Below are 27,956 nucleotides of genomic sequence, written 5' to 3' on the forward strand. Positions count from 1 at the left end.
TCCCTGTGTCCTTCTGTCGCTCTGTCCCTGTCCCTGTCCCCAGCACCGTCGGTGCCACATCGGTGCCACATCGGTGCCACATCGGTGTCGCATCGGTGTCGCATCGGTGTCACCATCGGTGCCACCAGCCCTGCCACCATCGGTGCCACATCAGTGTCACATTGGTGCCACATCGGTGCCGGATCAGTGTCACCATCCCTGCCACATTGGTGCCACCATCGGTGCCACATCGGTGCCACATCGGTGTCGCATCGGTGCCACCAGCCCTGCCACCATCGGTGCCACATCGGTGTCGCATCGGTGCCACCATTGGTGTCACATCAGTGTCACATCGGTGCCACATCGGTGCCACATCGGTGCCACCAGCCCTGCCACCATCGGTGCCACATCAGTGTCGCATCGGTGCCACATCGGTGCCACCAGCCCTGCCACATTGGTGCCACCATCGGTGCCACATCGGTGTCGCATCGGTGCCACCATCGGTGCCACATCGGTGTCGCATCGGTGCCACATCGGTGCCGGATCAGTGTCACCCTCCCTACCACCATCGGTGCCACATCGGTGCCACCCTCCCTGCCACATCGGTGCCACATCGGTGCCACATCGGTGCCACCCTCCCTGCCACATCGGTGCCACATCGGTGCCACATCGGTGCCACCCTCCCTGCCACATCAGTGCCACATCGGTGCCACATCGGTGCCATGTCAGTGTCACATCCCTGCCACATCGGTGCCACATCCCTGCCACCATCGGTGTCACATCGGTGCCACATCGGTGTCACCCTCCCTGCCACCATCCCTGCCACATCGGTGCCGGATCAGTGCCACCCTCCCTGCCACCATCAGTGCCACCATCGGTGTCGCATCGGTGCCACCCTCCCTGCCACCATCCCTGCCACCATCAGTGCCACCATCGGTGCCACATCGGTGCCACATCGGTGTCACATCGGTGTCACCATCCCTGCCACCATCGGTGCCACATCGGTGCCACATCGGTGCCGGATCAGTGTCACCATCCCTGCCACCATCGGTGCCACCATCGGTGTCGCATCGGTGCCACATCAGTGCCACCATCCCTGCCACCATCAGTGCCACCATCGCTGTCACATCGGTGCCACCCTCCCTGCCACCCTCCCTGCCACCATCGCTGTCACCCCGCTGCCCCACCCCTGTCCCGTCGGCGCCACCTCAAGGTCGCCGCCGCGGTGCCACCGCCCCCCAAGGCCACCGTGTCCCCCCCGCTGTCCCCGTGCCCCCAATGTCCCCAATGTCCCCCCCGTGTCCCCCCCCCGTGTCCCCGGTGTCCCCGATATCCCCTCCTGATGTCCCCGCTGTCCCCCCGGTGTCCCCGCTGTCCCCCCCGTGTCCCCCCCGCTGTCCCCGCGCTGGCGCCGCTCGGTCTGGCCCGGGGGTGACCTCGGCCGGGGACAGCAAACACGGCCGGGGACAGCGCGGGGGGGCGGGGGCACCTGAGTGACCCCCCCGGACACCTGAGTGACCCCCGAGTGACCCCCCCGGACACCTGAGTGACCCCCCCGGACACCTGAGTGACCCCCCCCGGACACCTGAGTGACCCCCGAGTGACCCCCCCGGACACCTGAGTGACCCCCCCGGACACCTGAGTGACCCCCGAGTGACCCCCCCGGACACCTGAGTGACCCCCCCGGACACCTGAGTGACCCCCGAGTGACCCCAAACACCTGAGTGACCCCCCCCGGACACCTGAGTGACCCCCGAGTGACCCCCCCCGGACACCTGAGTGACCCCCCCCGGACACCTGAGTGACCCCCGAGTGACCCCAAACACCTGAGTGACCCCCCCCGGACACCTGAGTGACCCCCGAGTGACCCCAAACACCTGAGTGACCCCCCCGGACACCTGAGTGACCCCCGAGTGACCCCCCCGGACACCTGAGTGACCCCCCCGGACACCTGAGTGACCCCCGAGTGACCCCCCCGGACACCTGAGTGACCCCCCCGGACACCTGAGTGACCCCCGAGTGACCCCCCCGGACACCTGAGTGACCCCCCCGGACACCTGAGTGGCCCCCGAGTGACCCCCCGGACACCTGAGTGACCCCCCCCCCCGGACACCTGAGTGACCCCCCCCGGACACCTGAGTGACCCCCCCGGACACCTGAGTGACCCCCCCCCCGGACACCTGAGTGACCCCCGAGTGACCCCCCCGGACACCTGAGTGACCCCCCCGGACACCTGAGTGACCCCCGAGTGACCCCCCCGGACACCTGAGTGACCCCCCCCCCGGACACCTGAGTGACCCCCGAGTGACCCCCCCCGGACACCTGAGTGACCCCCCCGGACACCTGAGTGACCCCCCCCGGGCACCTGAGTGACCCCCGAGTGACCCCCCCGGACACCTGAGTGACCCCCCCCGGACACCTGAGTGACCCCCGAGTGACCCCAAACACCTGAGCGACCTCCGAGTGACCCCCGCCGGACACCTGAGTGACCCCCGAGTGACCCCCGAGTGACCCCAAACACCTGAGTGACCTCCGAGTGACCCCCCCCGGACACCTGAGCGACCCCCCCCGGACACCTGAGTGACCCCAAACACCTGAGTGACCCCCTGGACACCCCCGGACACGCCTGAGTGACCCCTGAGTGACCCCCCCGGACACACCTGAGTGACCTCTGGACACACCTGGCTCTGTCCTAGGGGGGTCCTGGACACTTGACCACCCCCCGGACACCTGAACCCCACCCCGGACACACCTGGGTCCATCCTAGGGAGGTCCTGGACACTTGACCACCCCTGGCCACACCTGAGTGACCCCCGGACACACCTGAGTGACCCCCGGACACACCTGGCTCCCTTTTATGGGGTCCTGGACACTTGACCACCCCCGGACACACCTGAAACCCCCCCTGGACACACCTGAGTGACCCCCTGGACACACCTGGGTCCATCCTAGGGGGGTCCTGGACACTTGACCACCGCTGGACACACCTGAGTGGCCCCCCTGGACACACCTGAGTGACCCCCTGGACACTTGACCACCGCTGGACACACCTGAGTGACCCCCCTGGACACACCTGAGTGACCCCCTGGACACTTGACCACCCCCGGACACACCTGAAACCCCCCCTGGACACATCTGAGTGACCCCCTGGACACTTGACCACCCCCAGGACACACCTGAGTGACCCCCTGGACACCTGAAACCCCCCCTGGACACACCTGAGTGACCCCCTGGACACTTGACCACCCCGGACACACCTGAGTGACCCCCCTGGACACACCTGAGTGACCCCCTGGACACTTGACCACCCCTGGACACACCTGAGCGACCCCCCTGGACACTTGACCACCCCTGGACACACCTGAGTGACCCCCTGGACACTTGACCACCCCCTGGACACACCTGAGTGACCCCCCTGGACACACCTGAGTGACCCCCTGGACACTTGACCACCCCTGGACACACCTGAGCGACCCCCCTGGACACTTGACCACCCCTGGACACACCTGAGTGACCCCCTGGACACTTGACCACCCCCTGGACACACCTGAGTGACCCCCCTGGACACACCTGAGTGACCCCCTGGACACTTGACCACCCCTGGACACACCTGAGCGACCCCCCTGGACACTTGACCACCCCCTGGACACACCTGAGTGACCCCCTGGACACTTGACCACCCCCTGGACACTTGACCACCCCCTGGACACACCTGAGTGACCCCCCTGGACACACCTGAGTGACCCCCCTGGACACTTGACCACCCCCCACCCCACCCCCCCCCCCCCCACCCGCCCGTAAAATCCCGGAAATCCCAAACTTGGCGTTTTTCCACCCAAACCGGGAGCGGGGCCGGGAAAGGCGGGGTGGGGGGAGGGGCTGTGGGTGGGGGGAGGGGCGGTGGGGGGAGGGGCCGGGGGGGGGATAAAAGGGGCGGAGGGGCCGCGACCCCCCCAGGACGCGATGAGGCCGCTGCGGGTGCTGCCCCTCCCCCCCTTCCTCCTCCTCCTCCTCGTGCTGAGCGCGGGCACAGGTGGGGCACACCTGGCACAGGTGAGCTCGAACCTGGCACAGGTGGGCTCGAACCTGGCACAGGTGGGCCCGAACCTGGCACAGGTGGGCTCGAACCTGGCACAGGTGGGCCCGAACCTGGCACAGGTGAGCTCGAACCTGGCACAGGTGAGCTCGAACCTGGCACAGGTGGGCCCGAACCTGGCACAGGTGAGCCCCAACACGCGGCCGGGGGGCTCGCACCTGGCACAGGTGCCCCCCAACCTGGCACAGGTGAGGCGCGACGGGGTCTGGGGGGGGGTTCGGGGCAACCCAAACCTGGGACAGGTGAGCCCCGAGCCCGGATTTGGGGGGGCTCGCACCTGGATTTGGGGGTTTTCACCTGGATTTGGGGGGGTTTCACCTGGATTTGGGGCTTCGCACCTGGATTTGGGGGGCTCGCACCTGGATTTGGGGTGTTCGCACCTCGATTTGGGGGTTTTCACCTGGATTTGGGGGGTTCAGGTGTTTCCCGCCTGGATTTGGGGATTTTCACCTGGATTTGGGGGGTTCAGGTGTTTCCCGCCTGGATTTGGGGGGTTCGCACCTGGATTTGGGGGGGTTTCACCTGGATTTGGGGGGCTCGCACCTGGATTTGGGGGGATTTGGGGGGATTCAGATGTTTCCCGCCTGGATTTGGGGGTTTTCACCTGGATTTGGGGGTTCGCACCTGGATTTGGGGGTTTTCACCTGGATTTGGGGGGTTCAGGTGTTTCCCGCCTGGATTTGGGGGGTTCGCACCTGGATTTGGGGGTTTTCACCTGGATTTGGGGGGCTCGCACCTGGATTTGGGGAGATTTGGGGGGATTCAGATGTTTCCCGCCTGGATTTGGGGGTTTTCACCTGGATTTGGGGGGTTTGCACCTGGATTTGGGGGGGATTCAGGTGTTTCCCGCCTGGATTTGGGGTGTTCGCACCTCGATTTGGGGGTTTTCACCTGGATTTGGGGGATTCAGGTGTTTCTCGCCTGGATTTGGGGGGTTCCCGCCTGGATTTGGGGGGCTTCGCACCTGGATTTGGGGATTTTCACCTGGATTTGGGGGATTCCCGCCTGGATTTGGGGGGTTGGCACCTGGATTTTGGGGGATTTGGGGCTTTGCACCTGGATTTGGGGGGCTCGCACCTGGATTTGGGGGGGTTCAGGTGTTTCCCGCCTGGATTTGGGGGTTTTCACCTGGATTTGGGGGATTCAGGTGTTTCCCGCCTGGATTTGGGGGGCTCGCACCTGGATTTGGGGGATTTGGGGCTTTGCACCTGGATTTGGGGGGGGTTCCCGCCTGGATTTGGGGGATTCAGGTGATTCACACCTGGATTTGGGGGTTCACACCTGGTTTGGGGGGGATTTGGGGCTTTGCACCTGGATTTTGGGGGATTCCCGCCTGGGTTTGGGGGGTGTTCGCACCTCGATTTGGGGGTTTTCACCTGGATTTGGGGGGTTCGCACCTGGATTTTGGGGGATTTGGGGCTTTGCACCTGGATTTGGGGGATTCCCGCCTGGATTCAGGGGGTTCGCACCTGGATTTGGGGGGATTTGGGGGGATTCAGGTGTTTCCCGCCTGGATTTGGGGTGTTCGCACCTCCATTTGGGGGTTTTCACCTGGATTTGGGGGGCTTCCCGCCTGGATTTGGGGGATTCCCGCCTGGATTTGGGGGATTCCCGCCTGGATTTGGGGGGTTGGCACCTGGATTTGGGGGATTCGGGGGGTTCGCACCCGGATTTGGGGGGGTTTCAGGTGTTTCCCGCCTGGATTTGGGGGGTTCACGCCTGGATTTGGGGGGGATTTGGGGGGTTCAGGTGTTTCCCGCCTGGATTTGGGGGGCTCGCACCTGGATTTGGGGGATTTGGGGCTTTGCACCTGGATTTTGGGGGATTCCCGCCTGGGTTTGGGGGGTGTTCGCACCTCGATTTGGGGGTTTTCACCTGGATTTGGGGGGTTCGCACCTGGATTTTGGGGGATTTGGGGCTTTGCACCTGGATTTGGGGGATTCCCGCCTGGATTCAGGGGGTTCGCACCTGGATTTGGGGGGATTTGGGGGGATTCAGGTGTTTCCCGCCTGGATTTGGGGGGCTTCGCACCTGGATTTGGGGATTTTCACCTGGATTTGGGGGATTCCCGCCTGGATTTGGGGGATTCCCGCCTGGATTTGGGGGGTTCGCACCTCGATTTGGGGGGATTTGGGGGGATTCAGGTGATTCACGCCTGGATTTGGGGGGTTCACGCCTGGATTTGGGGGGGATTTGGGGGGTTCAGGTGTTTCCCGCCTGGATTTGGGGATTTTCACCTGGATTTGGGGGGTTCAGGTGTTTCTCGCCTGGATTTGGGGGGTTCGCACCTGGATTTGGGGGGATTCAGGTGTTTCTCGCCTGGATTTGGGGGGCTCGCACCTGGATTTGGGGGATTTGGGGCTTTGCACCTGGATTTGGGGGGGGTTCCCGCCTGGATTTGGGGGATTCAGGTGATTCACACCTGGATTTGGGGGTTCACACCTGGTTTGGGGGGGATTTGGGGCTTTGCACCTGGATTTGGGGGATTCCCGCCTGGGTTTGGGGGGTGTTCGCACCTCGATTTGGGGGTTTTCACCTGGATTTGGGGGGTTCGCACCTGGATTTGGGGGGGATTTGGGGCTTTGCACCTGGATTTGGGGGATTCCCGCCTGGATTCAGGGGGTTCGCACCGGGATTTGGGGGGATTTGGGGGGATTCAGGTGTTTCCCGCCTGGATTTGGGGGGGTTCGCACCTGGATTTGGGGGTTCGCACCTGGATTTGGGGGATTCAGGTGATTCACACCTGGATTTGGGGGTTCACACCTGGTTTGGGGGGGATTTGGGGCTTTGCACCTGGATTTTGGGGGATTCCCGCCTGGGTTTGGGGGGTGTTCGCACCTCGATTTGGGGGTTTTCACCTGGATTTGGGGGGTTCGCACCTGGATTTTGGGGGATTTGGGGCTTTGCACCTGGATTTGGGGGATTCCCGCCTGGATTCAGGGGGTTCGCACCGGGATTTGGGGGGATTTGGGGGGATTCAGGTGTTTCCCGCCTGGATTTGGGGTGTTCGCACCTCCATTTGGGGGTTTTCACCTGGATTTGGGGGATTCCCGCCTGGATTTGGGGGGTTCGCACCTCGATTTGGGGGGATTTGGGGGGATTCAGGTGATTCACGCCTGGATTTGGGGGGTTCACGCCTGGATTTGGGGGGGATTTGGGGGGTTCAGGTGTTTTCCCGCCTGGATTTGGGGATTTTCACCTGGATTTGGGGGGATTCAGGTGTTTCCCGCCTGGATTTGGGGGGCTCGCACCTGGATTTGGGGGATTTGGGGCTTTGCACCTGGATTTGGGGGGGGTTCCCGCCTGGATTTGGGGGATTCAGGTGATTCACACCTGGATTTGGGGGTTCACACCTGGTTTGGGGGGGATTTGGGGCTTTGCACCTGGATTTGGGGGATTCCCGCCTGGATTCAGGGGGTTCGCACCTGGATTTGGGGGGTTCAGGTGTTTCCCGCCTGGATTTGGGGGGATTTGGGGGGATTCAGGTGTTTCCCGCCTGGATTTGGGGTGTTCGCACCTGGATTTGGGGGGCTTCGCACCTGGATTTGGGGATTTTCACCTGGATTTGGGGGATTCCCGCCTGGACTTGGGGGGTTGGCACCTGGATTTGGGGGATTCGGGGGGTTCGCACCTGGATTTGGGGGGGTTTCAGGTGATTCCCGCCTGGATTTGGGGGGTTCGCACCTCGATTTGGGGGGATTTGGGGGGATTCAGGTGTTTCCCGCCTGGATTTGGGGGTTTTCACCTGGATTTGGGGGGTTCAGGTGGTTCGCACCTGGATTTGGGGGGATTTGGGGGGATTCAGGTGTTTCTCGCCTGGATTTGGGGGGGTTCGCACCTGGATTTGGGGGGGATTTGGGGCTTTGCACCTGGATTTGGGGGATTCCCGCCTGGATTCAGGGGGTTCGCACCTGGATTTGGGGGGGATCCAGGTGTTTGAGGGACCCCACACCTGGATTTGAGGGATCCAGGTGGCCGGGTGAGCCCCAGCATCCGGGGTTTGGAGGGTCCCAGGTGTGTTCTGGGGGGGTCCCAGGTGTATTTTGGGGGGTCCCAGGTGTATTTTGGGGGTCCCAGGTGTATTTTGGGTGGTCCCGGGTGTATTTTGGGGGGTCCCAGGTGTATTTTGGGTGGTCCCAGGTGTATTTTGGGTGGTCCCGGGTGTATTTTGGGTGGTCCCAGGTGTATTTTGGGGGGTCCCAGGTGTTTGGGTGGTCCCAGGTGTATTTTGTGTGGTCCCAGGTGTATTTTGGGGGCTCCCAGGTGTATTTTGGTGGTCCCAGGTGTGTTTTGGGGGGCCCAGGTGTATTTTGGGGGGTCCCAGGTGTGTTCTGGGTGGTCCCAGGTGTATTTTGGGGGGTCCCAGGTGTGTTCTGGGGGGTCCCAGGTGTATTTTGGGGGGTCCCAGGTGTGTTTTGGGTGGTCCCAGGTGTATTTTGGGGGGTCCCAGGTGTGTTTGGGGGTCCCAGGTGTATTTTGGGGGGTCCCAGGTGTGTTTTGGGTGGTCCCAGGTGTATTTTGGGTGGTCCCAGGTGTGTTTTGGGGGGTCCCAGGTGTATTTTGGGTGGTCCTGGGTGTGTTTTGGGTGGTCCTGGGTGTATTTTGGGTGGTCCCAGGTGTATTTTGGGTGGCCCCAGGTGTGTTTTGGGTGGTCCCAGGTGTATTTTGGGGGTCCCAGGTGTACTTTGGGGGGGTCCCAGGTGTATTTTGGGGGTCCCAGGTGTGTTCTGGGGGGTCCCAGGTGTATTTTGGGGGGTCCCAGGTGTACTTTGGGGGGGTCCCAGGTGTATTTTGGGGGTCCCAGGTATGTTCTGGGTGGTCCCAGGTGTGTTCTGGGTGGCCCCAGGTGTATTTTGGGGGTCCCAGGTGTACTTTGGGGGGGTCCCAGGTGTATTTTGGGTGGTCCCAGGTGTGTTTTGGGTGGCCCCAGGCGTATTTTGGGTGGTCCCAGGCGTGTTTTGGGTGGTCCCAGGCGTGTTTTGGGTGGTCCCAGGTGTATTTTGGGTAGTCCCAGGTGTATTTTGGGTGGTCCCAGGTGTGTTCTGGGTGGCCCCAGGTGTATTTTGGGGGGTCCCAGGTATGTTCTGGGTGGTCCCAGGTGTGTTTTGGGTGGTCCCAGGTGTATTTTGGGGGTCCCAGGTGTACTTTGGGGGGCCCCAGGTGTACTTTGGGGGGGTCCCAGGTGTGCCCGCAGCCTCACCCTCCTCCCCTCCCCCAGCCCCAGGTAGCCCCGGAGTCGCCGCTGGAGCCGAAGGCCCCGGCACCGATGGGGGATGGGCAGGTAAGTGACCCCCCCCTCCCCAGGTGTGCAGGGGGACCCACCCCTGGAATTTGGGGGGATCCAGGTGCCCCCACACCTGGAATTTGGGGGGATCCAGGTGCCCAGGTGACCTCACACCTGGAATTTGGGGGTTTCCAGGTGCCCCCACCCCTGGAATTTGGGGCATCCAGGTGCCCCCACCCCTGGAATTTGGGGGGATCCAGGTGCCCCCACCCCTGGAATTTGGGGGGATCCAGGTGCCCAGGTGCCCCCACCCCTGGAATTTGGGGCATCCAGGTGCCCCCACACCTGGAATTTGGGGTCTCCAAACCACCCCACACCTGGAATTTGGGGGTTTCCAGGTGCCCCCACACCTGGAATTTGGGGTCTCCAAACCACCCCACACCTGGAATTTGGGGTCTCCAAACCACCCCACCCCTGGAATTTGGGGGCATCCAGGTGCCCCCACCCCTGGAATTTGGGGGGATCCAGGTGCCCCCACCCCTGGAATTTGGGGGTTTCCAGGTGACCCCACACCTGCAATCCGTGCCCTTCCCAGCCACCTGAGCCCTGTTTCTCCTCACCTGCAGCACACCTGGCTCCGGACCCGCCGGCACAGCCCCCACTTCCCGCTCTGCTCCTTCTGCTGCAACTGCTGCCGCAACCGCGGCTGCGGCTTCTGCTGCCGCACCTGAGCCCCCCCGACACACCTGGGACACCCCCTCCCCCCCTATTTATTACCTGTCCCCTCCCCCCGCCGCTGAACGGCCATAAAAAGGTGTTTTTCTAAAGGCTTCGTGTGGTTTTGGGGCCAAATCGGGAGGGTTTGGGAGGGTTCGGGTGGGCAGGGGGTGGCTCAGGTGGGTGGGGAGGGGGTTTGGGGGGGGGGGTCTCAGGTGATTTTTGAGGGGTGCCGAGTGGTTTCCGGGGTTCCTTTGGGGGATTTACACTGATTTTGCCGGTTTTCAAGCCTAAATCCCTCCTCAAGGGGTGCCTCAAAATCTGGGGGAAATCAGGGGGAAATGGGAGTTTGCACCAAAGTTCTTATCCCCCCCCAAATGGGCTTTTTTTCCCCCCTAAAATGGGTCTAATAAAAAAAAAAAAAAAAAAAAAAAAAAGGGGTGCCGGACACGGAACGTACCTTTTTTTACCTCACAAAATCCTGTCACCCCCTCAAAACCAGCTGTTTTCCCTTCCAAAATTCACCAGAGGGGTGTCAAAATTCGGAGGTTTGGGGGGTTTTTTTAGGGAGGGTCTCCGTTTTTCGGGAGGATTTGAGGGCGGATTTTGGGTGTCCCACAGGTTTTTGGGGCATCTCAAAGAGTTTGTGAGAGAGTTTTCACGGGCAGTGGGTTGAGGGATTTGGGGGGAGGTTGGAGTGCCCCGGGGCGTTCTGGGGGGAGGGTCTTAGGGGGGTTTTGGAGGTATTTTGGGGGGGATTTAAGGGCATTTTAGGAGGTTTTTTTGGGGGGGGTCTCTCCTCCCTCCCCGCCCCTTCCCACCTTCTCAAGGCGCCATTTGCAGAGCTCGGCCCGCGCTCGGCGCTGATTGGCTGCCGCCGGTCACGTGCCCGCGCGCTGATTGGCTGCGCCTCTGCCGGGCACTTTCCCGCCCTTTTTCTCTTCCCGCCCTTTTCACCCCCCTCACGCTTCCCGCCCTTTTTAAGTCACATTTTTCTGCCTTTTTTTTTGTCACGTTTTCTGCCTTTTTCCCGTTTTCTGCCCTTTTTGGGTCACATTTTCCACCCCTTTCCCCTCACGTTTTCTGCCCTTTTTTAGTCACATTTTTCACCCTTTCTCCCTCGTGTTTTCTGCCCTTTTTAGTCACATTTTTTACCCTTTTCCCCTCACGTTTTCCGCCCTTTTTTTTTTGGGTCACATTTTCTGCCCTTTTTTGTCACATTTTTCACCCTTTCCCCCTCATGTTTTCTGCCCTTTCCCCCCTCACGTTTTCTGCCCTTTTTTGTCACATTTTTTGCCTTTTTTTACTCACATTTTTTGCCATTTTTTACTCACATTTGTTGCCTTTCCCCCTCACGTTTTCTGCCCTTTTTTAGTCACCTTTTCTGCCCTTTTCCTCTCATGTTTTTTGCTTTTTTCCCCTCACAATTCCCCTCTTTTTCTCCCTCACTTTTTTCTCCCTTTCCCCCCTCGCATTTCCCACTCGTTTTTACTCACATTTTTTGTGTTTCCCCCCTCACATCTTTTGTGTTTTCCCCCTCACATTTTCCACCCTTTCCCCCTCACATTTTCTGCCTATTTTTGGTCACATTTTCTGCCCTTTTTTGTCACATTTTCTGCCCTTTTTTGTCACATTTTCTGCCCTTTTTTGTCACATTTTTTGCCCTTTTTAGTCACATTTTCTCCCCTTTCCCCCTCATGTTTTCTGCCCTTTTTTAGTCACATTTTCTGCCCTTTCCCCTCACGTTTTCTGCCCGGTTTTATTCACATTTTCCACCCTTTTCCCCCTCACATTTTTTGCCTTTTCCCCTCATGTTTTCTGCCCTTTTTAGTCACATTTTTTGCCCTTTTCCCCTCACGTTTTCTGCCCTTTCCCCCTCACATTTTTTGCCTTTTCCCCTCACGTTTTCTGCCCTTTCCCCCTCACATTTTCTGCCTTTTTTTGGTCACGTTTTCTGCCCTTTTTTACTCACATTTTCCATCCTTTTCCCCTCACGTTTTTTGTCTTTTCCCCTCACATTTTCTGCCCTTTTTGGGGTCACATTTTCTGCCCTTTTTCCCTCATGTTTTTTGCCTTTTTCCCCCTCACAATTCCCACCCTTTTCTCCCTCACTTTTTCCTCCCTTTCCCCCCGCACATTTTCTGCCCTTTTTTACTCACATTTTCTGCCCTTTTCCCCTCACATTTTTTGCCTTTCCCCCTCACGTTTTCTGCCTGTTTTTGTTCATGTTTTCCACCGTTTTCCCCCTCACATTTTTATCCTTTTCCCCTCATGTTTTCTGCCCTTTTTTGTCACATTTTTTGCCTTTTTTAACTCACATTTTCTGCCCTTTTTTACTCACATTTGTTGCCTTTCCCCCTCACGTTTTCTGCCCTTTTTTACTCACATTTCCCGCCCTTTTCCCCTCACTTTTTTTGCCTTTTCCCCTCACGTTTTTTGCCTTTTCCCCTCACATTTTCTGCCCTTTCCCCCTCACTTTTTCTGCCCTTTTTTAGTCACATTTTCTGCCCTTTCCCCCTCACTTTTTCTGCCCTTTTTTAGTCACATTTTCTGCCCTTTTTTGGTCACATTTTTCGCCCTTTCCCCCTCACGTTCTCTGCCCTTTTTGGTCACACTTTTTGCCTTTTTTAGTCACATTTTTTGCCCTTTAACCCTCGCGTTTCCCGCCCTTTTCCCCTCACATTTTCTGCCCTTTCCCCCTCACGTTTTCTGCCCTTTTTAGTCATACTTTTTGCCTTTTCCCCTCATATTTTCTGCTCTTTTTAGTCACATTTTTTACTCTTTTCCCCTCACGTTTTCTGCCCTTTTTCAGTCACATTTTCTGCCCTTTTCCCCTCATGTTTTTTGCTTTTTTCCCCTCACAATTTCCACCTTTTTCTCCCTCACTTTTTTCTCCCTTTACCCCCTCACGCCCTTTTTTACTCACACTTTTTGTGTTTTCCCCTCACATTTTTTACCCTTTTCTCCCTCACGTTTTCTGCCCTTTTCTCCTCACGTTTTTTGTGTTTTACCCTCACGTTTGCTGCCCTTTTTTTGTCACATTTTTCACCCTTTTCCCCCTCACATTTTTTGCCTTTTCCTCTCACATTTTCTGCCCCTTTTTGCTCACATTTTCTGCCCTTTCCCCCTCACATTTTTTGCCCTTTCCCCCTCATATTTTCTGCCCTTTTCTCTCACATTTTCTGCCCTTTTCCCCTCACGTTTTTTGCATTTTTCCCTATCACAATTCCCCCCCTTTTTCACTCACATTTTCTGCCCATTTTTCACCAACACTTTTTATCCTTTTCCCCTCACGTTTTTGCCTTTTCCCCTCACATTTTTTGTGTTTTCCCCTCACATTTCCCGCCCTTTTCCCCCCTCACGTTTCCCGCCATTTTCCCTTCACTTCAATCCTTGAGCTCATCCAAAACAGGGCATTTTTGGCCTCAATTTAATCCTTAAACAGCAGAAAATGAGCGGTTTCCCTCAATTTAAAGCCTTTTCCTTCCCAAATCCTCCTTTTTTTCCTGAGGGCACTGGAGATGGACTGGGAAAAAGGGACTTGGGTTTTCTCAGCCCCATTTTTGGGTGCTTTTCCCCCTTTTTTCGAGCTTTTTCAGCCCCATTTTTGGGTGCTTTTCCCCCTTTTTTCGAGCTTTTTCAGCCCCATTTTTGGGTGCTTTTCCCCCTTTATTTTCGAGCTTTCTCAGCCCCATTTTTGGGTGCTTACCCCCCTTTTTTTTTGAGCTTTCTCAGCCCAATTTTTTGGGTGTATTTCCCCCTTTTTTTTTGAGCTTTCTCAGCCCCATTTTTGGGTGAATCCCCCCCCCCTTTTTTTTTACTTTCTCAGCCCCATTTTTGGATGTATTTTCCCCATTTTTGGGTGTATTTCCCCCTTTTTTGGGGTGTATTTCCCCATTTTTTTTACTTTCTCAGCCCCCTTTTTTGGGTGTATTCCCCCTTTTTTTTTTTACCTCCTCAGCCCCATTTTTGGGGTGCATTTCCCCCCTTTTTGGGGTGTATTTCCCCCTTTTTTGGGTGCATTTCCCCCTTTTTTTGGGGTGTATTCCCCCTTTTTTTTTTACCTCCTCAGCCCCATTTTTGGGGTGCATTTCCCCCCTTTTTGGGGTGCATTTCCCCCCTTTTTGGGTGCATTTCCCCCTTTTTTTGGGGTGTATTCCCCCTTTTTTTTTTACCTCCTCAGCCCCATTTTTGGGGTGCATTTCCCCCCCTTTTTGGGTGTATTTCCCCCTTTTTTTGGGGTGTATTTCCCCCCTTTTTGGGGTGCATTTCCCCCCTTTTTGGGTGTATTTCCCCCATTTTTGGGTGTATTTCCCCCTTTTTTTGGGCTTTCTCAGCCCCTTTTTTTGGGGTGTATTTCCCCCACTTTGGGGTGTATTTCCCCCCTTTTTGGGGTGTATTTCCCCCCTTTTTGGGGTGCATTTCCCCCCTTTTTGGGTGTATTTCCCCCATTTTTGGGTGTATTTCCCCCTTTTTTTGGGCTTTCTCAGCCCCTTTTTTTGGGGTGTATTTCCCCCACTTTGGGGTGCATTTCCCCCCTTTTTGGGTGTATTTCCCCCCTTTTTGGGGTGCATTTCCCCCCTTTTTGGGGTGCATTTCCCCCCTTTTTTGGGGTGTATTCCCCCATTTTTTTTTACCTCCTCAGCCCCATTTTTGGGGTGCATTTCCCCCCTTTTTGGGTGTATTTCCCCCTTTTTTGGGTGTATTTCCCCCTTTTTTTGGGCTTTCTCAGCCCCTTTTTTTGGGGTGTATTTCCCCCACTTTGGGGAGTATTTCCCCCTTTTTTGGGTGCATTTCCCCCTTTTTTGGGGGTGTATTCCCCCTTTTTTTTTTACCTCCTCAGCCCCAGTTTTGGGGCGCATTTCCCCCACTTTTGGGTGCATTTCCCCCCTTTTTGGGTGTATTTCCCCTTTTTTTTGGGGTGTATTTCCCCCTTTTTTTGGGGTGTATTTCCCCCTTTTTTTGGGGTGTATTTCCCCCTTTTTGGGGTGCATTTCCCCCCTTTTTGGGGTGCATTTCCCCCCTTTTTGGGGTGCATTTCCCCCTTTTTTTGGGGTGTATTTCCCCCATTTTTGGGGTGCATTTCCCCCTTTTTGGGTGTATTTCCCCTTTTTTTTGGGGTGTATTCCCCCATTTTCTTTTACCTCCTCAGCCCCATTTTTGGGGTGTATTTCCCCCACTTTGGGGTGCATTTCCCCCTTTCCTTCCCTTTCTCCTCCCCACCTTTACCCCAAGACCACCGACGCCCCCCGAGACCGAGCCCCCCGTGGCCGCCGCCTTTATTGGGGGGGTGGGGGCGGCCCCCTGGGGGGGTCCCCCGTCGCCCCCCGTTTTTGGGGAGGGGGTCACTGCTCCCCCTGCCACCAGTGGTACAGCTGGTCCGTCAGGATCCCGGTGTAGGTGACCACGGCCGTGGCCCCCTGCTCGTACGCGGTCCTGGGGGGGCAAGGGCGGCATTTTGGGGGGCACTGGGGGGATTTGGGGGGGTTTGGGGGGGTTTGGGGGGCACTGGGGGGGTTTGGGGGGGATTTGAGGGGGTTTGGGGGGCACTGGGGGGGTTTGGGGGGGCACTGGGGGGATTTGGGGGGGGGTTGGGGGCACTGGGGGAGGTTTGGGGGGTACTGGGAGGGGTTTGGGGGGCACTGGAGGGGATTTGGGGGCACTGGGGGGGGTTTGGGGGGGATTTGGGGGTCCCTGGAGGGGTTTGGGGGCACTGGGGGGGTTTGGGGGCACTGGGGGGGGGTTGGGGGCCACTGGGGGGGTTTGGGGGGCACTGGGAGGGGATTTGGGGGGGATTTGGGGGTCCCTGGAGGGGTTTGGGGGGCACTGGGAGGGGTTGGGGGGCACTGGAGGGGATTTGGGGGGGATTTGGGGGGCACTGGGGGGGTTTGGGGGGGATTTGGGGGTCCCTGGAGGGATTTGGGGGGCACTGGAGGGATTTGGGGGGCACTGGGGGGGGTTTGGGGGGCACTGGGGGGGGTTTGGGGGCACTGGGGGGGATTTGGGGGGCACTGGAGGGATTTGGGGGGCACTGGGGGGGGTTTGGGGGGCACTGGGGGGGGTTTGGGGGCACTGGGGGGGGTTTGGGGGGCACTGGGGGGGGTTTGGGGGCACTGGGGGGGATTTGGGGGGCACTGGAGGGGGTTTGGGGGGCACTGGGGGGGATTTGGGGGGCACTGGAGGGGTTTGGGGGGGATTTGGGGGGGTTTGGGGGGCACTGGGGGGGTCGGGGGGGTTTTTAGGGGGAGAAAACTCAGATTTTGAGGGTCCCTGAAGGAGTTTTTGGGGAGAAACCCCCGGATTTGGGGCTCTGGGGGTGTCCCTGAAGGGATTTTTGGGTAGAACCCCCCGGATTTGGGGGTTTGGGGGGGTCCCAGGAGGGATTTTTGGGTAGAAACCCCCGGATTTGGGGGTTTTGGGGGGGTCCCAGGGGGGATTTTTGGGTAAAAACCCCCGGATTTGGAGGTTTTGGGGGGGTCCCAGGGGGGATTTTTGGGTAAAAACCCCCGGATTTGGGGCTTTGGGGGTGTCCCAGGAGGGATTTTTGGGTAAAAACCCCCGGATTTGAGGGTTTGGGGGTGTCCCAGGAGAGATTTTTGGGTAAAAACCCCCGGATTTGGGGCTTTGGGGGGGTCCCTGGAGGGATTTTTGGGTAGAACCCCCCGGATTTGGGGGTTTGGGGGGGTCCCAGGAGGGATTTTTGGGTAAAAACCCCCGGATTTGAGGGTTTGGGGGGGTCCCTGGAGGAATTTTTTGGGCAGAACCCCCCGGATTTGGGGCTTTGGGGGTGGATTATTTTTGGGGGGGGGTCCTTACCGGATCCGCTGCTGCGTCGAGGGGAGGTCGAGCCTCCCCAGGAGGGTCCCGGCGGCCGAGCCCACCTGGCCCAGGTAGCCCCGGAGCTGCGTCAGGGGGCCCGGGGGGGGCGGGGGCGGCGTGGGGGGGGCGGCGCTGGCGGCTGCGGGGGGAGGGGGAGAGGGTTGGGGGGGATTTGGGGGGAGATCGGGGGGATTTGGGGGAAAATCGGGGGGATTTGGGGGGAGATCGGGGGGATTTGGGGGGGATTTGGGGGGTTTGGGGAAATTTGGGGGGATTTGGGGGGGGTTTGGGGGGGTTTTGGGGGGATTTGGGGGGAGATCGGGGGGGGTTTGGGGGGGATTTGGGGGATTTGGGGGAAAATCGGGGGGATTTGGGGGGATTTAGGGGGAGATCGGGGGGATTTGGGGGGGATTTGGGGGAAAATCGGGGAGATTTGGGGGGATTTGGGGGGAGATCGGGGGGGTTTGGGGGGAGATCGGGGGAATTTGGGGGGATTTGGGGGGATTTTGGGGAATTTAGGAGGAGATTGGAGGGAGATTTTGGGGGTTTCGGGGGAGGTCGGGGGGATTTGGGGGGGGATTGGGGAAATTCGGGGGGATTTTGGGGAAGATCAGAGGGATTTGGGGGGAGATCGGGGGGATTTGGGGGAAATTGGGGGGATTTGGGGGAATTTAGGAGGAGCTTGGGGGGAGATTTTGGGGGTTTGGGGGGAGGTCGAGGGGATTTGGGGGGGATTTGGGGGGTTTGGGGAAATTTGGGGTGATTTTGGGGAAGATCAGGGGGATTTGGGGGAAAATCGGGGGGATTTGGGGGGAGATTTTGGGGGTTTGGGGGGAGATCGGGGGAATTTGGGGGAAAATCGGGGGGATTTGGGGGGAGATCGGGGGGGTTTGGGGGGAAATTGGGGGGATTTTGGGGAATTTAGGAGGAGATTGGAGGGAGATTTTGGGGATTTGGGGGAGGTCGGGGGGGTTTGGGGGCGATTTGGGGGGTTTGGGGAAATTTGGGGGGATTTTGGGGAAGATCAGAGGGATTTGGGGGAAAATCGGGGGGATTTGGGGGAAATTGGGGGGAGATTTTGGGGGTTTGGGGGGATTTGGGGGGAGATCGGGGGGGTTTGGGGGGATTTGGGAGGGATTTGGGGCGGTTTAGGGGGATTTGGGAGGATTTAAGGGGAGATTGGGGGGTTTGGGGAAATTTGGGGGGATTTTGGGGGAGATCACGGGGATTTGGGAGCAGATTGGGGGAATTTGGGTGGAATTCAGGGGGATTTGGGGGGGAAATCGGGGGGGTTTTGGGGGGATTTGAGAGATTTTGGAGGGAATTCAGGGGGATTTCGGGGAGCTCGGGGGCTTTTGGGGGGGGATTTCGGGGGATTTGGGGGCGCTGGGAGGGGGTCGGGGTGGCCCAAAATCGGGGGTTTTCTCCCCAAAATGAGGGGGGGTCTCACCCGAGCACAGCAGCAGCAGCAGCAGCAGCAGCGCCCCCATCAGCCCGGGGGGGGCCCGGGCCATGCTGCGTCCTGGGGACCCCAAAAACCCCCCAAAATCCAGGAATTTACCCCAAAAACCCCTCCCCAATTTCCCCATTCCCAAGTCCCACCCAGGGACCCCCAAAATCGGGGATTTTTCCCCCCAAAATCGGCGTTTTCTCCGCCAAAATCGGGGTTTTCTCCCCAAAAATCCCTTCAGGAACCCCCCAAATCGGGGATTTTTCCCCCAAAATTCCTTCAGGGACACCAAAATCGGAGTTTCCTCCCCAAAAATCTCTTCAGGGACCCCAAAATCGGGGTTCTCTCCCCCAAAATCGGGGTTTTCTCCCCAAAATCCCACCCAGGGACCCCCAAAATCGGGGATTTCCCCCCCAAATCCCTTCAGGGACCCCCAAAATCGGGGTTTTCCCCCCAAAATCCCTTCAGAAACCCCCAAAACCCCTCCAAAATCCAGCATTTTACCCCAAAATCCCCTCCCCAATTTCCCGATTCCCAAGTCCCACCCAGAGACCCCCCAAAATCGGGGTTTTCCCCCCAAAATCGGGGCTTTCTCCCCCAAAATCGGGGCTTTCTCCCCAAAATCCTTTCAGGAACCTCCAAAATCGGCATTTTCTCCCCCAAAATCGGCGATTTTCCCCCCAAAATCCCTTCAGGAACCTCCAAAATCGGGGGGGTTTCCCCCAAAATTTCTTCAGGACCCCAAAAATGGGCATTTTCTCCCCAAAATCCCTTCAGGAACACCAAAATCGGGGGTTTCCCCCCCCAAATCCCTTCAGGGACCCCCAAAACCCCCCCAAAATACAGGAATTTACCCCAAAATCCCCTCCCCAATTTCCCCATTCCCAAGTCCCACCCAGGGACCCCCAAAATCGGGGATTTTTCCCCCAAAACCCCTTCAGGAACCCCCAAAATCGGGGCTTTCCCCCCCCCCAAAATCGGCCTTTTCCCCCCCAAAATCGAGGCTTTCCCCCCAAAATGCCTTCAGAGACCCCCAAAATCGGGGATTTTTCCCCCAAAACCCCTTCAGGAACCCCCAAAATCCCTTCAGAGACCCTCAAAATCGGGGTTTTCTCCCCAAAATCCCTTCAGAGACCCTCAAAATCGGGGTTTTCTCCCCAAAATCCCTTCAGAGACCCCCCAAATCGGCATTTTTCTCCCCAAAATCCCCTCATGGACCCCCAAAATCGGGGTTTTCTCCCCCAAAATCCCTTCAGGACCCCCTAAACCCCCCAAATCCCAGGATTTTCCCCCAAAACCCCCTCCCCAATTCCCCAATTCCCCCCGGATTTGGGGGCGTCCCCCCCCCGCACCCACCGTTGGTAGCGGCCGCTCCCCGAATCCCCTCCCCCCCCCTGGACCGCACCATTTATGGGGTGGGGGGGGGCAAAGTCCGGGTAAACAGCGGGGGGGGGAGGGGCACGGGGGGGGGAGGGGCACGGGGGGGGGAGGGGCGGGGGAGGGGCCCCGCCGTGAGAAATGGGGGGCGGGGGGAGGGCGAGACCCCAAAATCCCCCCCAGAGACCCCAAAATCCCCCCCAGAGACCCCAAAATCCCCCCAAAATCCACCCCAAATCTCCCCAAAATCCCCCCAGAGACCCCCAAAATCCTCCCCCGGGACCCCCAAATCCACCCCAAAATCTCCCCCAGAGACCCCAAATCCCCCCAAAATCCCCCCAAAATCTCCCCCAGAGACCCCAAAATCCTCCACAGGGACCCCAAAAACCTCTAAGGAGCCCCAAAATCCCCTCAAGGGCCCCCAAATCCCCCCCAGGGACCCCCAAATCCCCCCCAGAGACCCCAAATCCCCCCAAAATCCCCTCGGGGACCCCAAAATCCCCCCAAAATCTCCTCCAAATCCCCCTCAGAGACCCCAAAATCCCCCCAAAATCTCCCCCAGAGACCCCAAAATCCCCCCCAGGGACCCCAAAATCCTCCCCAGGGACCCCCAAATCCCCTCAAGGACCCCAAAATCCTCCCCAGGGACCCCCAAATCCCCTCAAGGACCCCAAAATCCCCCCCAGAGACCCCAAATCCCCCTCAGGGACCCCAAAACCCCCTAAGGAAACCCAAAATCCCCTCAGGGACCCCAAAATCCCACCCAGGAACCCTCAGGGACCCCCAAAATATCCCCCCAAATCCCCTCAGGGACCCCCAAAATTCCCCCCAGACCCCAAAATCCCCCCCAGGAACCCTCAGGGACCCCCAAAATTTCCCCAAATCCTCCACAGGGACCCCAAAATCCCCCCCCAAGAACCCCAAAATCCCCCCCAGGAACCCTCAGGGACCCCCAAAATTTCCCCCAAATTCCCCAAAATCCCCTCAGGGACCCCAAAATCCCCTCAGGGACCCCAAATCCTCCCCCCAGGACCCCCAAAATTCCCCCCAGGAACCCTCAGGGACCCCCAAAATTTCCCCCAAATCCCCCAAAATCCTCTCAGGGACCCCAAAATCCTCCCCCCAGGACCCCCAAAATTCCCCCCAGGAACCCTCAGGGACCCCCAAAATTTCCCCCAAATCCCCCAAAATCCCCTCAGGGACCCCCAAAATTCCCCCCAGACCCCAAAATCCTCCACAGGGACCCCCAAATCCCCCCCAAGAACCCCAAAATCCACCCCAAAATCCCCCCCAGGGACCCCAAAATCCCCCTCAGGGACCCCAAAACCCCCTAAGGAAACCCAAAATCCTCCACAGGGACCCCAAAAACCTCTAAGGAACCCCAAAATCCCCTCAAAGACCCCAAAATCCCACCCAGGGTCCCCAAATCCTCCCCCCAGGACCCCCAAAATTCCCCCCAGGAACCCTCAGGGACCCCCAAAATTTCCCCCAAATCCCCCAAAATCCTCTCAGGGACCCCAAAATCCCCCCCAGACCCCAAAATCCTCCACAGGGACCCCAAAATCCCCCCCAGGAATCCCCAAATCTCCCTCAGGGACCCCAAAATCCTCCCCAAGAACCCCAAAATTCCCCCCAAATCCCCTCAGGCACCCCCAAAATTTCCCCCAAATTCCCCAAAATCCCCTCAGGGACCCCAAAATCCCCTCAGGGACCCCAAATCCTCCCCCCAGGACCCCCAAAATTCCCCCCAGGAACCCTCAGGGACCCCCAAAATCCCCCCCAGACCCCAAAATCCTCCACAGGGACCCCAAAATCCCCCCCAGGAATCCCCAAATCTCCCTCAGGGACCCCAAAATCCTCCCCAAGAACCCCAAAATTCCCCCCAAATCCCCCCCAGGGACCCTCAAATCCCCCCCAGGAACCCTCAGGGACCCCCAAAATTTCCCCAAATCCTCCACAGGGACCCCAAAATCCTCCACAGGGACCCCAAAATCCCCTCAGGGACCCCAAAATCCCCCCCAGGAACCCTCAGGGACCCCCAAAATTTCCCCCAAATCCCCCAAAATCCCCTCAGGGACCCCAAAATCCCCCCCAGACCCCAAAATCCTCCACAGGGACCCCAAAATCCCCCCCAAGAACCCCAAAATCCCCCCCAAATCCCCTCAGGGACCCCCAAAATCCCCCCCAGGAACCCTCAGGGACCCCCAAAATTTCCCCCAAATCCCCCCCAAGAACCCCAAAATCCACCCCAAAATCCTCCCCCGGGACCCCAAAATCCCCTCAAGGACCCCCAGGGACCCCCAAAATCCCCCCCAGGGACCCCAAAATCCCCCCCAGAGACCCCAAAATCCCCCTCAGGGACCCCAAAACCCCCTAAGGAAACCCAAAATCCCCTCAAAGACCCCAAAATCCCACCCAGGGTCCCCAAATCCTCCCCCCAGGACCCCCAAAATTCCCCCCAGGAACCCTCAGGGACCCCCAAAATTTCCCCCAAATTCCCCAAAATCCCCTCAGGGACCCCCAAAATTCCCCCCAGACCCCAAAATCCTCCACAGGGACCCCAAAATCCCCCCCAGGAATCCCCAAATCCCCCTCAGGGACCCCAAAATCCCCCCAAGAACCCTCAGGGACCCCCAAAATTTCCCCAAATCCTCCACAGGGACCCCAAAATCCCCCCCAAGAACCCCAAAATCCCCCCCAGGAACCCTCAGGGACCCCCAAAATTTCCCCCAAATCCCCCAAATCCCCCTCAGGGACCCCAAAATCCCCTCAGGGACCCCAAAATCCCCCCCGACCCCCCCCAAATCCCCCCCCACCCGAGGTGGGCGTGGCCTCGTCCCATAACCCCGCCCCCTGGGGGCGTGGCCTCACTCTGATTGGCCGCCGCCCGCCAGGCGGAAGTGGCGGCGGAAGTGGGCGGGGCTCGCGCACCTTCCCGTCAGCCCCCGCGGCCGCCGGGCCCGGACCCGGAAAGCGCCAAAAAATTCCCGAAAAAAATTCCCAAAAATTCCCCCAAAATTCCCAAAAAATTCCCCAAAAATTCCCTGAAATTGCCCCAAAGCATCCCCGGGAAGCGGCCCGGGAGCGCGTGGCGCCGCCATGACCCTGTTCCACTTCGGCAACTGCTTCGCCCTCGCGTATTTCCCCTATTTCATCACCTACAAGTGCAGCGGCCTGTGAGGGACTGGGGGCACTGGGAGGGACTGGGAGGGACTGGGAGGGACTGGGAGGGACTGGGAGGAGGTTGGGGGGCACTGGGAAGGACTGGGAGGGACTGGGAGGGACTGGGAGGGGATTGGGGGGCACTGGGAGGGACTGGGAGGGACTGGGAGGGATTGGGAGGAGGTTGGGAGGGACTGGGAGGATGAACTGGTTCATACTGGGATGGACTGGGAGGGTCTAGGGGCACTGGTTTGGACTGGGATGATGAACTGGTTCATACTGGGATAGACTGGGAGGGACTGGGAGCATGAAGTGGTTCATAGTGGTTGATACTGGGAGGGACTGGGATGGACTGGGAGGGGCTGGGAGGATGAACTGGTTCATACTGGGAGGGACTGGGACGGGACTGGAGGATGAACTGGTCCATACTGGTCCGTACTGGTTTGTACTGGTCCGTACCGGTCCGTACTGGTCCATACTGGTTTGTACTGGTCCGTACTGGTCCGTACTGGTCCGTACTGGTCCATACTGGTCCGTGCTGGTCCATACTGGTCCGTACTGGTCCGTACTGGTCTGTACTGGTCCGTACTGGTCCGTACCGGTCCATACTGGTTCATACTGGTCCGTACTGGTCCGTACCGGTCCATACTGGTTCATACTGGTCCGTACTGGGCAGGTCCGAGTACAGCGCGTTCTGGCGCTGCGTCCAGGCCGGAGCCACCTACGTACTGGTGCAACTGGGAAAGGTGGGGGATACTGGGAACCCCCAGAATCCAACTGGGAGCCCCAAAATTGAACTGGGAACCCCCAAAATCCAACTGGGACCCCCAAAATCCAACTGGGAACTTCCAAAATTGAACTGGGAACCTCCCAAAATTGAACTGGGAACCCCAAAATTGAACTGGGAACCCCCAAAATTGAACTGGGAACCCCCAAAATCCAACTGGGAACCCCCAAAATCCAACTGGGAACCTCCAAATTCCAACTGGGACCCCCAAAATCCAACTGGGAACCCCCAAAATCCAACTGGGAACCTCCAAAATCCAACTGGGAACCTCCAAAATCCAACTGGAACCTCCCAAAATTGAACTGGGAACCCCCAAAATCCAACTGGGAACCCCCAAAATCCAACTGGGACCCCCTAAAATTGAACTGGGAACCCCCAAAATCCAACTGGGAACCCCCAAAATCCAACTGGGACCCCCCAAAATCCAACTGGGAACCCCCAAATTCCAACTGGGAACCCCAAAATTGAACTGGGAACCCCCAGAATTGAACTGGGAACCCCCAAAATCCAACTGGGATCCCCCAAAATCCAACTGGGAACCCCCAAAATCCAACTGGGAACCTCCAAAATCCAACTGGGACCCCCCAAAATCCAACTGGAACCTCCCAAAATTGAACTGGGAACCCCCAAAATCCAACTGGGAACCCCCAAAATGCACTTGGCACCCCCCAAAATCCAACTGGGATCCCCCAAAATCCAACTGGGAACCTCCAAAATCCAACTGGAACCTCCCAAAATTGAACTGGGAACCCCAAAATCCACCCGGGACCCCCAAAACTCCACCGGGGACCCCCCAAATTCCCCGGGGGGGGTTGGGCTCCCCTGGGGGTCTCTCACCTGTCCCCTCCCCCACAGATGCTGTTCTTGGCCACCTTTTTCCCCACCTGGGAGGGGCCTTCGGGGGGCTACGACCTGGTGGGGGTGAGTGGAGCCCCAAAATGCCCCGAATTCACCCCAAAACCCTCCCAAAATCCCCCTCAAAATCCTCCCAAAATCCTCCCAAAATCCTCCCCAAATTCACCCCAAAATCCTCCCCAAATTCACCCCAAAATCCCCCCCCAAATCCTCCCCAAATTCACCCCAAAACCCTCCCAAAATCCCCCTCAAAATCCTCCCCAAAACCCTCCCAAAATCCTCCCCAAATTCACCCCAAAATCCTCCCCAAATTCACCCCAAAACCCTCCCAAAATCCCCCTCAAAATTCTCCCTCAAAACCCTCCCAAAATCCTCCCCAAATTCACCCCAAAATCCCCTGAATTCACCCCAAAATCCCCCTCAAAACCCTCCTAAAATCCTCCCCAAAATCCCCTCAAAATCCTCCCAAAATCCCCCCCCAAAATCCTCCCCAAAATCCTCCCCAAAATCCCCCCCAAAATCCCCTGAATTCACCCCAAAATCCCCCTCAAAACCTTCCCAAAATCCTCCCCAAATTCACCCCAAAATCCCCCCCCAAATCCTCCCCAAATTCACCCCAAAATCCCCTGAATTCACCCCAAATTCCCTCAAAATCCTCCCAAAATCCTCCCCCAAACCCTCCCAAAATCCTCCCCAAATTCACCCCAAAATGCCCCGAATTCACCCCAAAACCCTCCCAAAATCCTCCCCAAAATCTTCCCCAAATTCACCCCCCAAATTCACCCCAAAATCCCCTGAATTCACCCCAAAATCCCCCTTAAAATCCTCCCCAAATTCACCCCAAAATCCTCCCTCAAAATCCTCCCAAAATCCTCCCCAAATTCACCCCAAAATCCCCTGAATTCACCCCAAAATCCCCCTCAAAATCCTCCCCAAAATCCCCCAAATTCCCTTCAAATTGCCCCCAAAATCCCCCCAAATTCCCTCAAAATTCTCCCAAAATCACCCCCAAAATCCTCCCTCAAAATCCTCCCCAAATTCACCCCAAAATGCCCCAAATTCACCCCAAAATGTCCCCCAAAATCCCCTCAAAATCCTCCCCAAATCCCTCTGAATTCACCCCAAAATCCTCTCAAAATTCCCCAAATTCATCCCAAAATGCCCCGAAATCCCCGTTTTCCCCCCCAAACCCCCGATTTTCCCGAAATCCCCGTTTTTCCCCCAAACCCCCGATTTTCCCGAAATCCCCGTTTCTCACCCCAACCCCTGATTTTCCCAAAACCGCCGTTTCTCACCCCAAACCCCTGAATTTCCCAAAACCCCCGTTTTTCCCCCCAAACCCCCGATTTCCCCCCAACCCCCGATTTTCCCGAAATCCCCGTTTCTCACCCCAAACCCCCGATTTTCCCAAAACCCCCGTTTTTCACCCCAACCCCCGATTTTCCTGAAATCCCCATTTTTCCCCCAAACCCCCGAATTTTCCCCAAACCCCCATTTTTCCCCCAAACCCCCGATTTTCCCAAAACCCCCGTTTTTCCCCCAAACCCTCGAATTTTCCCCAAACCCCCATTTCTCCCCCCAAACCCCTGAATTTCCCAAAACCACCATTTCTCACCCCAACCTCCGAATTTTCCCAAAACCGCCGTTTTTCCCCCCAAACCCCCAATTTCCCCAAACCCCCGATTTCCCCCCAAACCCCGAATTTTCCCAAAACCCCCGTTTTTCCCCCCAAACCCCCGAATTTTCCCAAAACCGCCGTTTTTCCCCCAAACCCCCGATTTTCCCAAAACCCCCGTTTTTCCCCCCAAACCCCCAATTTCCCCAAACCCCCGTTTCTCCCCCCAAACCCCGATTTTTCCCAAAACCACCGTTTCTCACCCCAAACCCCCGATTTCCCCAAACCCCCGTTTCTCACCCCAAACCCCGATTTTCCCAAAACTGCCGTTTTTCCCCCCAAACCCCCGAATTTTCCCAAAATCCCCGTTTTTCCCCCCAAACCCCCAATTTCCCCAAACCCCCGTTTTTCCCCCCAACCCCTGATTTTCCCAAAACCGCCGTTTCTCACCCCAACCCCCGATTTTCCCAAAACCCCCGTTTTTCCTCCCAAACCCCCGATTTTCCCCAAACCCCCGTTTCTCCCCCAACCCCCAATTTTCCTAAAACCGCCGTTTTTCCTCCCAAACCCCCGATTTTCCCCAAACCCCCGTTTTTCACCCCAACCCCCGATTTTCCCGAAATCCCCATTTCTCCCCCCAAACCCCCGATTTTCCCAAAACCCCCGTTTCTCCCCCCAAACCCCGATTTTCCCCAAACCCCCGTTTTTCCCCCCAACCCCTGATTTTCCCAAAACCGCCGTTTCTCACCCCAACCCCCAATTTTCCCAAAACCCCCGTTTTTCCTCCCAAACCCCCGATTTTCCCCAAACCCCCGTTTCTCCCCCAACCCCCAATTTTCCTAAAACCGCCGTTTTTCCTCCCAAACCCCCGATTTTCCCCAAACCCCCGTTTTTCACCCCAACCCCCGATTTTCCCGAAATCCCCATTTTTCCCCCCAAACCCCCAATTTCCCCAAAACCCCCATTTCTCCCCCCAAACCCCCGATTTTCCCAAAACCACCGTTTCTCACCCCAAACCCCTGAATTTCCTAAAACCCCCGTTTCTCCCCCCAACCCCTGATTTCCCAAAATCCCCGTTTTTCCCCCCAAACCCCGATTTCCCCAAACCCCCGTTTCTCCCCCCAAGCCCCGATTTTCCCGAAATCCCCGTTTTTCACCCCAAACCCTCTCTCCGCAGGAGTTCCTCCGCGCCACCGTGGACGTGGCCGATCTGGGGGGGCTGCAGCTGGCCCTGGGCCGGGGCGGGGGGAGGGGCGAGCTGCGCATCCTGGTGGCCGCGCTGGGCTGGGCCAGCGCCGAGCTGCTCACGGCCAGGTGCGCTTTGGGGTCAAAAACGGCGCTTTTGGGGCTTTGGGAGATTTTGGGGATTTTTTGGGATTTTTTTGGGATTTTTTGGGATTTTTTTTGAATTTTTTTTGGATTTTTTTTGAATTTTTGGGGATTTTTTTTAGATTTTTTTTGGAATTTTTGGGGGGTTTTTAGGGGATTTTTGAGGGTTTTTTTGGGGAAAAAGGAATATTGGGGGATTTCGGGGAATTTGGGGAATTTTTGTAAATTTTTTGGAGTTTTTTGGGGATTTTTTGGGATTTTTGAAGGATTTTTTGTGGATTTTTTTAGAATTGTTTTAAAATGTTTTTGCAATTTTTTTTAGATTTGTTTTGAATTTTTGGGTTTTTTTAGGGGGTTTTTGAGGGTTTTTTTCTTGGAAAACGGGAATATTGGGGGATTTGGGGGAATTTGGGGAATTTTTGGGAATTTTGGGGAATTTTCTGGGAATTTTTTGGGAATTTTTGTGGATTTTTTGGGGAAAAAAAGAGAATATTGGGGTGAATTTGGGGGGGTTTGGGCTGGGCCAGCGCCGAGCTGCTCACGGCC

General features: G+C 57.6%; 2 protein-coding genes across 2 annotated transcripts in view; one reads left to right on the forward strand and one right to left on the reverse strand.

Moving 5' to 3' along the window:
- Positions 1-27,956, forward strand: part of TMEM147 (transmembrane protein 147) — a 112,561-nt gene that overhangs the window by 74,951 nt on the left and 9,654 nt on the right. Inside the window, exons 2-5 of the mRNA XM_082299948.1 lie at positions 22,665-22,838; positions 23,501-23,570; positions 24,467-24,532; positions 27,259-27,395. Of these exons, the coding sequence (XP_082156074.1) occupies positions 22,762-22,838; positions 23,501-23,570; positions 24,467-24,532; positions 27,259-27,395 (350 nt within the window). The 5' untranslated portion in view covers positions 22,665-22,761. The remainder of the gene's footprint in view (positions 1-22,664; positions 22,839-23,500; positions 23,571-24,466; positions 24,533-27,258; positions 27,396-27,956) is intronic.
- APOC2 (apolipoprotein C2) lies at positions 15,288-19,680 on the reverse strand. The gene is made up of 4 exons (XM_082299887.1): positions 19,642-19,680; positions 18,286-18,357; positions 16,833-16,974; positions 15,288-15,452 (listed from the first exon to the last, which is right to left on the reverse strand). Exons 2-4 carry the CDS (start codon positions 18,347-18,349, stop codon positions 15,362-15,364), a joined length of 297 nt encoding a protein of 98 aa, XP_082156013.1. The 5' UTR covers positions 18,350-18,357; positions 19,642-19,680; the 3' UTR covers positions 15,288-15,361.

Source organism: Coloeus monedula (assembly GCF_965178545.1).
Source record: "Coloeus monedula genome assembly, chromosome: 35".
In the NCBI taxonomy this organism is placed as follows: domain Eukaryota; kingdom Metazoa; phylum Chordata; class Aves; order Passeriformes; family Corvidae; genus Coloeus; species Coloeus monedula.

Excerpts from the sequence above, each read along its gene's own strand:
- APOC2 (XM_082299887.1), bottom strand. The coding sequence starts at position 18,349 with ATGGCCCGGGCCCCCCCCGGGCTGATGGGGGCGCTGCTGCTGCTGCTG. Across the intron at positions 16,975-18,285 it reads GCTGCTGCTGCTGTGCTCGG|CCGCCAGCGCCGCCCCCCCC; the intron begins GTGAGACCCCCC and ends CTCCCCCCGCAG. Across the intron at positions 15,453-16,832 it reads TCGACGCAGCAGCGGATCCG|GACCGCGTACGAGCAGGGGG; the intron begins GTAAGGACCCCC and ends TTGCCCCCCCAG.